At 48.9% G+C, this 10,870-nt stretch overlaps 1 protein-coding gene across 2 annotated transcripts; it reads left to right on the top strand.

The window, feature by feature from the left end:
* The first annotated feature begins 545 nt into the window (after window positions 1-545).
* DHODH (dihydroorotate dehydrogenase (quinone)) lies at window positions 546-10,592 on the top strand. Of its 2 annotated transcripts, none has more exons than XM_069087723.1 (9): window positions 546-847; window positions 1,880-2,089; window positions 4,387-4,586; window positions 4,765-4,847; window positions 5,046-5,233; window positions 7,049-7,162; window positions 7,863-8,016; window positions 8,140-8,299; window positions 9,857-10,592. In XM_069087723.1, exons 1-9 carry the CDS (start codon window positions 827-829, stop codon window positions 9,909-9,911), a joined length of 1,185 nt encoding a protein of 394 aa, XP_068943824.1. In that variant the 5' UTR covers window positions 546-826; the 3' UTR covers window positions 9,912-10,592. The 2 variants fall into 2 exon arrangements, with proteins under 2 accessions (XP_068943824.1, XP_068943823.1); XM_069087722.1 differs by having other exon boundaries at window positions 547-847; window positions 1,877-2,089.
* The last annotated feature ends 278 nt before the right edge of the window (window positions 10,593-10,870 follow it).

The following is a 10,870-nucleotide window of genomic DNA, read 5'->3' on the forward strand; positions in this document are numbered from 1 at the left end:
CACTTTAAAGTTTGCAAAGCACTTTACATAAATTATCTTTCTATCTTCACAGGTGCTATTATTATCGTTATTTTACAGAAAAGGAAACTGAGGCAGATCGCGTTGACACAACTTGCTCGGAATTTCGCCGGTTTTTGTGACCTGATCTAGAGGCTACTTTACACACTCTTATGCCAAGACTTCTTTAGGGGAGCGAAACATGATTTGGGGCTCTCTACCCTTCAGCACTTATTTCCTCACCTCTAAAATAAATAAGCCTCGTTGAACTCCATCCATGTCAAGATGTCAAGAAGCGGATTATACGGCCCTTTTTTCACAAGCCAAACACGGAGAGAGGAATGCACGGTATCGGTACCGAGAAAAAGCAAAAGCCTAAATGGGAGCCTGCCCTCCAGGTGGCTCTAATCTACTCCCCACACCGAACTGTAAAGTGCGGCCCTCCTGGCCAGCAGACGGCAGCACCAGAAACAAGCTGAAGGAGAACACCTCCTCCCCCTCCCCGCGCCCGTCAGCGTGAAACCGCCCCCTGGCCCCTCCCTAAATGCGCGTGGGGGGGAGGGGCCTGCGGACTGAGGCTTCAGGCCCACTTCCGACCTGCTCTGCCTGGGGCACGTCACGGAAACTCCGCAGGCCTCGGCTTCCTCCTCGGTAAAAAGAAGGTGTGGGTCAACCAGGCCCAGGCTAGGCCTTCCGGCGTCCCGACCTCGAGGGGCGGGGCCTTCTTTTTTTTTTTTTGCGCCGCCCGTTCTGATTGGAGGGAGGCCGCACCGCCTCCGCCAATGATCGCGGAGCCGGGGGCGGGGTTTTCCGCGGTGACTGGTACGAAATGGCGAGGCGGCTGCTGAAGGTAAGAATTCCTCCATTCCCACCCCAGGCGGGGGCGCCCTGACGGGGCCAGGGTCTGGAAGGAAGCAGTAAGCCTCCCTGGCGGAGGTGTGGGAAGCCCCGAAGGTCAGGGTTAACTGACCCGGCTGGGTGCCACGTGGGTTTGGTGAAGGGCTGCAGCTGTGACTCCTAGAGGCCACCAGGACCTGAGTTCAAATTATAGCTGTGTGCCCCTGGGCGAGTCATTAACCCTGCTTGCCTCAGTTTCCTTATCTGTAAAATGAATCGGAGAAGGAGATGACAAACTGCCAAGTACCTCTGCCAAGAAAATCCCAAATGGGGTCGAGGCTAAAAAGAAAGACCTGACTTTGTAGCCAAACTCCGCTGGGTGCGGGCTGCCCTCAGGGGGCTTATCTTCCGCTTTTTATAAGTTTCCCGGTGCTAGAATGGATATATCCCCGACCAGTATTCAGGAAGACCCTAGTTCAAATACAGCTTGAGAGTGTACTCCCTGTGTGACCCTGGGCAAGTCATTCCACCTCTGCCTCAGAATGCAAAATGGGAATAATAACAGCCCCAGCCCTTCTCAGGGCTGTCGGTGCAGAACAAAAGAGTTAATATTTTTAAAGTGCTTAGCCCCGTTTATAAATTCTTGTTCCCTTTCGGAGCTTCCTCGGGAACGTGGGGTGACCCTGGGCACCCCAAGGCCACGCCAGTAAAATGCAGGTTAGGAAGGCATTGAATGCCGGCACCAAGTTTTCAGGCTCAGCCGGGATGGCCCCAGCTACGGGCTCTTTGGATGCAATCCCGGCCCTGGAAGTAGGTGGCCCCAAGGAAAGGGGGCGCTGTGGCTTAGGGCTTCTTAACCCGGCCTGTGCCCAGATTTCAGGGCCCTCGAGCTTGCCTCCATGGTGCCCACTAAGCTCCAGCTGAAAGTTAGCCTTTCTCCCCAGGGGGCTCGTGGCCCACCCCGAAGGTGCAGAATGGGGGTGTTCTTGGGAGGGGGGGGGGCCCTGGCGTGCGTCCCGTCCCTGACCAATGATTGCTGCAGAAGCGCGTGCAGGAGGCCGCGATCATCCTCGGAGGCGGGGGGCTGATCTTCACCTCCTACCTGACCGCCGTGGGGGACGAGCGCTTTTACGCGCACTGCCTGATGCCCGCGCTGCAGCGGCTGCTGGACCCCGAGCTGGCACACAAGCTCACCATCCGCTGCCTCTCCCTGGGACTCCTCCCGCGCGCCGCCCTCCAGGACTCCAGCATGCTGGTACGGCCTCTGTGGGTTGGAGGGGCCCCAGATTGTGCCCCGCGGTCATCATGGGAAATCCGAGTCCTCAGACTGGACAAAATGATGGAACTTCTTTGAATACCTTTTGTTTCATCTGCCAGATGGGGGGGTTCTGTGTTTTAGAAATGAGTAGGGCTGACCTGAGTACACACGCGCACATGCGATGCACACACGTGCACATACGTGTGTAAGTGCGCGCACACACATGCATACGTTATGTGTGTGTGCCCACATTCACATACACAGAACTTAGCCTCTTCCTAACATCCTTCCATGTCTGTCAGAAGGATACCCTGTAGGTCCCAGAACAAATTACTTTGCTGTTTCAATAAGGGGCCCTTGAGGGAATCATACTAAATATAACTTGATGACAATGCGTGTCATAGTGAGGCTGCCGTGAGTGGCTGGAATCATTAGGATGAGAAGTCCTTGTCCCTCACAGGTGTCTGGAGGACACAGAGAGTCCTTGAGGACCCAAGCTGCCCAGTGAGCTTGAGGGGAGTGTTGAGGTCTTTGTAGAAAGAAGCAGACAAGATGATTTGTAGAATGAGTACAAAATTCAGTTCACTAATCATTTATTTGTTTTCTTTTTTTTTTTTGAGGGGGGAAGGTAGGGCATTGGGGTTGTGACTTGCCCCAGGTCACATGGCTAGTTTTTTTTTTTTTTTTTTTTTTTTTTTTGTTTTTTAAGTGCCTGAGGCTAGATTTGAACTCCTGGGTCGGTGCTCTATTCACTGCACCACCTGGCCGCCCCCACTAATCGTTTATTAAGCAGATACTTTGTGCCAGGCACAGTGCTAAGCACTGGGAAAACAAAAAGAGGCAAAAGGCACTTCTTTCAGATTAATGTTTTTATTTACAAGAAGCATGGTTTGCTGGAATTGTTGCCAAGTCAGCCAGGAGGTGCCCAACCCTTTCCACTGTCTGAGTCGCCTTTCTCTTATCCCCTCCACCTGAAGGAGAGCTTGAGCATTGTGTCAGGACCCTGGATAGCGGCCTGCCAGCGGGAGGTTGTTGGGCCCCCTCCTCTCCTCTTTCCTTTTCTTCTCTGCCCTTCTTTCCTCAGGCTTCTTTCTGCTAATTCTTCTCTTCAACTTTCCCACTTCTGTCCTTGTTTCTCTGTTTCTCCCTTTCGTTTCTCTCCTACCCTATAGCTTAGAATTCCCTAGGCCCTTGCTTAGTGCCCCACAGAATGTGGCTGTAGAGGTGGCTGACTGTTGGGGGTCATGCCCTCAATGGTTATAGGCTAGAGCCTTATACATCTGGAAGGGGAGATTGTATGTGCATGTGCGCACACATGCAAACATGCACATACATGCAGTGATGTATCATGCAATATACATTTTACATATGTGTATATAAATACGTGTGTATACACACATGCACATATAAACACATTCATAGTATGTGTGTATAGCTAATGGTTAAAAATGTACCTTGATTTATAGTGCCTTTTACATGTCTTTCCTGTCTCTGTATTTAGACTACCATTCCCTGGTGCAGGAATTCTTGACCCTTTTTTGTGGCATGGTCCCTTTGGTGGTCTTGTAAAGCTTGTGGACTGGTAGTGCAGTGGCTAGAGCTCTGGGCCTGGAGTCAGGAAGACCTGAGTTCAGATCTGGTCTCACATACTTCTTAGCTGAGTGACCCCTGGCAAGGCACTTAAGCTCTGTCTGCCTCAGTTTGCTTACTTTTAAAATGGGAATGGGAACAGTACCCACCTCGCTGGGCTGTTGTGAAGCTCTGTTTATCCAGAGATAACATGTAAATAGCCTCATAAACCTTAAAGCACTATATGAATGCCAGCTGTAAAAACTCACAATGGAAGGAAGGGAATGCTAGTGAGTGGAAATAATAATTTTAATCATTAGTTAATTAATTAATTCGTTGATAATTCTTAACCCAAGGTTAAGAATCCTTGTTCCATTGTGAAAACAGGACATCTGTCCTTTGCAGTTAATGGGACTTACCTGGATCAAAAGATACCATCAGAGCAGAGGGATTGAAATATGGGGAGAATTAAGGATAGGGAGAGAGAGACTGTTCTGAAAGGAAAAAAAGCAGGGCCTGGAAGTAATTTCTCATTCAGAGAAAGGATCTGTTCCTTGGACTAGGGGGAAACAGTGCTAACTCATTAAAATGAGATTTTTCTCTATGAGAAAGACCATAGTAGCTGTAATCTAGGCGGGCATCCTTGGGCAGCTAGCTTTGTTAGTGCATGGTGTTGATGAAGTAATGGAGCTGAGGCTGTACAATTGATCTCTTTGTCCCTCTAGGAAGTACGGGTCCTGGGCCATAAATTCCGAAATCCCCTGGGAATGGCTGCAGGCTTTGACAAGCATGGTGAAGCAGTGGACGGACTCTATAAGATGGGCTTTGGCTTTGTTGAGGTAGGAAGTGTTACCCCAAAACCTCAGGAAGGAAACCCAAAACCCAGAGTCTTCCGACTCCCAGAAGATCAAGCTGTTATAAACAGGTAAATGAATAGATCTGGTTTGTGAAGAGTGTTTCTTAGTCAAGCCCTAATGATGGGGAAATCGTCCTTCCCTCCTGCCAAAGTGGATGCTGGTCCATCCCTCAGAATGTTGCAAGGGCACCAACATTTCTGGGTGGGGGACTAGACCCCTTCCAGTGAGTTCTCTTGTTTTCCACAGATATGGCTTCAACAGTCACGGACTCTCGGTGGTGGAACACAGGTTACGGGCTCGGCAGCAAAAGCAGGCTAAGCTCACCCAAGGTAAAGTGCAATTCTTGGACCTGAAAAGTTTGACATCTGTGTTGAACAGAATTTATCAGGGACAGAAGAATGTTGGTGCCATACTCCTAAGCACCGTGACTCAGTATCTTGGGTGAATTCTACTTGGTTAAATCCTTTGTGACATTAGACAAGGCGCTTCCCCTCCCTGGGCCTCAGTTTCCTGAACATCTCTTGCAGATGGGATGCCACTAGGAATAAATTTGGGGAAGAATAAGAACTCCTCAGACGCTGCAGCTGATTACACAGAAGGAGTTCGAGTGATGGGGCCTTTGGCAGATTACCTGGTGGTGAACGTGTCCAGCCCTAATACTGCTGGCCTGAGGAATCTGCAGGGGAAAGAAGAATTGCGCCAGCTGCTGACCAAGGTCTGCTGTCTGCAAAATCCAGATTTTTAAAGATCAGTTTTAAAAATATTTGCATTCAAATTGCCTTAGAAGGTTTTTTGATAATACTTTTTGTTGGGAAAAAAAAAAAACAAAAGAAAAACCAAAACACCGCAAAACTTTATATATAGATTTTTAATTGATTTTTTTTTATGTAATGCAGATTTCCTCTTGGGGCCCTCTCCCTCTGCCCTCTCAGACAGTTTTTCCTTGTACAAAAATAAAACAAACAAACAAAAAATGTATATAGAGCTTTGATAGGCCTGTCAACTGGGGCTAGGAATCATAATTTTTTTTTTTTTGTAAGCAATTGGGGTTAAGTAACTTGCTCAAGGTTACACGGCCAGTTATTTCTGGGTGTGGTGCTGAGTGTCTGAGCCCGGGATTCGATCTCCAGGTCGTCCTGGGACCGGTGCTCTTACTCGCTGAGCCACCTGGCCGCCCCTAAGCAATCGGGGTTAAGTAACTTGCTAAAGGTTACACGGCCAGGTGTTTCTGGGTGGGTGCCAAGTGTCTGAGCCCAGGATTCGATCTCCAGGTCCTCTCAACACTGGAGCCGGTGCTCTTACTTGCTGTGCTACCTGGCCGCCCCGGAATCATAATTTCTAATGATTTTGTACTTGAAATGCTAGAATCATCTAACTTTTTTTCAGAAAGTTTTCTAAATATAGACGGTCTCACTTCAAGTAAATTTACATTACATAAATTTGACTTTACGTAAAGAATTCTGAAAGAAATCCACATTCCAAAAAACTCACCTATGTTAACCTTACTATACAGTACTGTGTTCTGTCTCTCTGCTCCTGCGCCTTGGCTTGGCACTCTGTGGCCTTTCACTACCCCCACCAAAAAAAAAACCAAACCCAAACCCTAAAAAAAAAAAAAAACTTCAAGTGAAAACAGAAGAATGGATGTGTGGAGAGACCACCACCAGACTGGGTGCTTGTCTGGAGACCTCTGCACTGAGAGGTGCAGACCTTTGCCCTGTTCTACCCCCCTGCCTGCATGTCTGGCTCCCTGTGTCTGTGCTCAGGTACTACGTGTCTATCCCTGGCCCCTGTGTGTTCCTCCTTCTGCTTTTACTTCTTTGTCCCTGGCCACCATGTGCCCACTCCCTCCCTCCACAGGTATGTGGTCCCTTTTCTGTCTCCCTCCTTTTTTTCTGTCCCTCTTCCACTTCCATGGGCAAATTCTCATTACACAAAAATCACCTTATGTACGGGTCTGCAGACTGGTCTGTTTATGTAAAGTGAGAGCTGTCTGTAATTATTTCAGGTCATGGACTATCTTAGAAAATCATTTATTTGTGATTTCAGCTTTTGGAAAGATTGAATCAAATTCATATTGACCATCCCATCTCCTGTATCATTCCCCCTGATTCTTCACCCCCTTTCCCTTTCCCCTATAACTATAAAGGGTAACCCCATCCTCCCAGGCTGCAGACTCACACCTAGGACGTCCTGGCCTCCTCACTGTCTCTCACCCCTCATATCCAAGCTGTTGCCAAGGCCTGTCAGTCACACCTTTGTAGCATCCCTAGATCCTCATCTATTCTGAAAATGCAGAATTGCCCCTTTAAGTTTGTGACTTCATTTTTTATTTACTTTTTATTCTTCCCAATTAGTAACCCCACTTTTGCCTTTTTAAAAATGTCATTCATTTCCTGATCTGTTCCCATCAGCAGATCCTCCCTTGTCACGAAGAAACACTGAAGAAGTGCTATAGTTTGTAATTTCATTAGAAAGTTTCTTCTTACTAACAAGTTCCAGACTGTAATGATGCTTTCCTTGTCTCCAGGTGCTGAAGGAGAGGGACTCCTTGCAGGGTGGACACAAGCCTGCGGTGCTGGTGAAAATTGCCCCAGATCTCACCACCCAGGAGAAGAGGGAGATAGCCAGTGTGGTCAAGGAGGTGAGAGTCCCAGCCAAAGCTGCAGTCTTCTCTCCCATGGTCCACCCTGCTCTGTTCTTATTCAGAACAGGTGCTTTAGGCCCCTGCCCTGGGGCTGAAGTCAGGAAGGTGTCCTTGTACCTGAGAAAGCCAGTCTTTGCTCTCTTCCTCCTCCTTTCTCCCCAAACCTTCATGCCCCTGTCAGTCTTCAGCTGGAGGCCCAGCCTTTCTCAGTCAGCACTGGGTTGAGACTCACGTTCTCTGCTTATTCAAGCAGTAAAATGATAATATAGTAATACTCTAACCTAACTTAATAATTCAAATAATATAATAATAATGTACATACATGCACCTTGCTTCAGGAATCTCATCTGAGCCTCATCACACCCCTGCGAGGTAGGGGCTGCTATTGTCTATGATTTACAGATGAGGCGGTGGAGGCAGCCTGCAATGGAGTGTCTTGCCTGGGGTCACACTGCTAGGGTCTTGCTGACTCCAGGCTCTTTACATGGCACCACCAGTTGCTGTAATGTGATCAGGGATCACACACCAGCTCTTGCTTCCTGGTGACCCTGGTCAGGTGTTCCTGGGTTCATAGGCTGAACTGTCTCTTCCTCTCCAGAATACCACAACTAGGCATGTCGGAGGTGGGGGACCAAGAATAAGGGCCCTTTGTGCCCACCACACATGGCTCATGCTTTTCTCTGTTACTGCACTGCAGCTGGGCATTGACGGATTGATAATCACCAACACAACTGTTAGTCGTCCTGCCAGCCTTCAGGGTGAACTTCGATCTGAGGTGGGAGGACTGAGTGGGAAACCCCTCCGAGACCTGGCAACCCAGGCTGTGAGTGAGATGTACTCGCTCACCCAAGGTAAGGCCTCGCAGGGCCCAGAGGGTCGGTTCTGAGTCGAGGCTCGGTGGCTGTTGGTTGGGTGGGATGGGACAGAAGAAGATGTGTGGGCATGGTTGCCATTTTCATTCATTTACACATCAGGCAAAATCCCCATAATTGGAGTCGGTGGGATCAGCAGTGGGCAGGATGCACTGGAGAAGATCCGCGCAGGCGCCTCCTTGGTGCAGATGTATACGGCGTTTACCTACAGAGGCCCACCTGTGGTTGGGAAGATCAAGCGGGAGCTAGAGGCCCTTCTGAAGTAAGTGGTCTGAAGCAGGGTCCTGTACCTGGTCTGTGCTCGGCCACCCAGGCTCTTCCCACTGTCCTGGTCTGCAGGGGTTCTCCTCCTTCCACCTGGCTGCCTTTGCATCGGCTGGCCCCTGGGCTAGAGGGTTCTCTTTCTACACTCCAGCTCTGCAGAAAGCCTCTGCTAGTCCCTCCAGGGTCTAGAGCAGGGGTCAGGAACCTGGGGCCTCAAGGCCTTCAAGTGAGGCCCTTTGACTGAATCCAAGCTTCCCAAAACACATAATAATAATAATAAAACCCTTAATAAAAGGATTTGTTCTGTAAAACTTGGCCTCTGTCAAAAGGCTACACCCGAGGACCTAGAAGGCCACATGTGGCCTTGAGGCTGCAGTTTCCCCAGCCTTGGTGGAAACTGCAAGTGCCTTTCCCTTGAAGGTTACCTTCTTTCTGCTCTATGGGGATCTTGTGCATCATGTCTCATTCTGTACATGTCTCCCTTCCCCCCCAGCCCTACGGGGATGGTTCTTCTCTTTGGGTTCCCAGGGCATAGCACAGTGACTAACACACACAAACTAGCTCCCAAATGCTTATTTTATTTATTTATTTATTTTTGTTTTTTTAAGCAATTGGGGTTAAGTAACTTGCTCAAGGTTACACGGCCAGGTGTTTCTGGGTGGGTGCTAAGTATCTGAGCCCAGATTTGATCCCCAGGTCGTCCCAACACTGGAGCTGGTGCTCTTACTCGCTGAGCCACCTGGCCGCCCCCAAGCAATTGGGGTTAAGTAACTTGCTCAAGGTTACATGGCCAGGTGTTTCTGGGTGGGTGCTAAGTGTCTGAGCCCGGATTTGATCCCCAGGTCATCCTGACACTGGAGCTGGTGCTCTTACTCACTGTGCTACCTGGCCACCCCCCAAATGCTTCTTGATTAATTGATTGGTGGATACAACCTTTGAGCAGGCAGAGTGTCTTGTATCTCCTACCTGGGATAGATATTTCCAAGGTAGGAAATACACAAAATAGAAATCTTAATGTAAAAGTTATCAGTGTGGTATATATTTAATTTCATTATCTATACTTTCTAAGAACATCAGGGGGATGTTCAGCAGTGGGCAGGTCTTCCCACAAGTAGGACTGGATTTATGAATGAGCCAGCCAGTACCTGAAGGTATAGAGCCTATCTCCTTCCTAGTTTTAGAGGATGTTGTCAGAGGGGCAGAGCTTTGGATGCCTAGAAACATGTCATCTCTGGGGGGATGGGCTGCTGTGACACAGAGCCTGGGAGAGGCCACTTCCACATATTGTCCTGCTCTTTTAGAAGAGAGACATAGATCTTGGTTTGATAGAAGGAAGACATGTGCTGACAGTTGGATGCTTCCTGGAATAGAACAGCTGCTCTGGGAGGAAGGAGATCCCCTGGTTAGTGACTGTGTGGGAGGAGCTCGGCCAGCGCTGGTTTTGTGAGATGGGGTCACAGGTCTGAGGTTTTGTGATTCTGTGATGGGCAGGTAGGGACCGCAGGTTCTCCTTGAAAACTGGGCAAACAGTTTGCCATGTCTTCTTTTGTTCCAGAGAGCAGGGTTTCAGCCAGCTCACAGATGCAATTGGAGCAGATCACCGGAGGTGAACAAGTTGTTCTTTGGGACCTTTGTGGATGGAAGGAAGCCACCTCCCAGCTCATCCCCATGTCTCCGGAGACTTGACTCCCTAACTCGGCAGGACCAGAAAGGACAATCGGGCCTTGGTCCTCAGAGCACTTTCCTCTGGGGCCTGCTCTGTAAACCTCAATGGTGATTCTTTTCAGATTCAGGCCCCAAGATCTTTCATTATGGTGAACATTTTGTACATAAGACAACTGTTGTGGAGTAGAGTCATGTAAAGTTTGTACTTCGAACCCTGGCCTCTTTCCCTGGGGCCTCTTATTCTCCCCATTCCCCTCAAAGCTTTGTGACTTGGATCAGGAATTCCTGGTGACCAGGATGACGGCTACTCCAGGGCTGAGCTCAGGTTCTCATGGGCAGCCTGCGCAGTGGCCACTTTTCTCCTCCTAGAGATGGGCACGACTAGAAAGGAGATGGCCCCAGCGCTTCTCGACTGAGGCGTTTTCAATGTCTGTCTGTTGCTGTGGCCCTGAAGGACGGCTGAGCAGGGACCTGTTTCTGAGAGAGAGGCAGTGAGCTGAATGTACATCCATCTGGCTCATGCCTTTGCAGACCTGGTCGATGCAGGGATTTGCTTTGTTTGGTTGCATATGTGTGACAAGGTTTTTGTTTCTACTCTTCAGTCATTATAACAACAATAACAGTCATTATGGCATTTCTTTGGTGCTTTACAATTTACAAAGCCATTTACATATGTTACCTCATTTGATCCTTCCAAAAAGAGGCAGATGCTGTTATTCTCTCCATCTCACACATGAGAAGACTGATGGTGAGAAGGTGAAATGAGGGGCAGCACAGATGTCTGAAGCACAATTTGAACTCAGGTCTTCCTAACTCCAGGTACTGCACTCTGCTGTACCTCCCAGACACCCTGGGGAGAGGGAAAGGAAGAAGGCGGAGCTAGGGAAGATGGGAAGAGAACTGA

Source organism: Petaurus breviceps, unplaced genomic scaffold, assembly GCF_028583685.1.
Source record: "Petaurus breviceps papuanus isolate PSGF00001 unplaced genomic scaffold, PetGlider_PUasm1.0 182, whole genome shotgun sequence".
Taxonomy (NCBI): domain Eukaryota; kingdom Metazoa; phylum Chordata; class Mammalia; order Diprotodontia; family Petauridae; genus Petaurus; species Petaurus breviceps.

Excerpts from the sequence above, each read along its gene's own strand:
- DHODH (XM_069087722.1), top strand. The coding sequence starts at position 827 with ATGGCGAGGCGGCTGCTGAAG. Across the intron at positions 5,234-7,048 it reads TGCGCCAGCTGCTGACCAAG|GTGCTGAAGGAGAGGGACTC; the intron begins GTCTGCTGTCTG and ends CCTTGTCTCCAG. Across the intron at positions 8,300-9,856 it reads GAGCTAGAGGCCCTTCTGAA|AGAGCAGGGTTTCAGCCAGC; the intron begins GTAAGTGGTCTG and ends CTTTTGTTCCAG.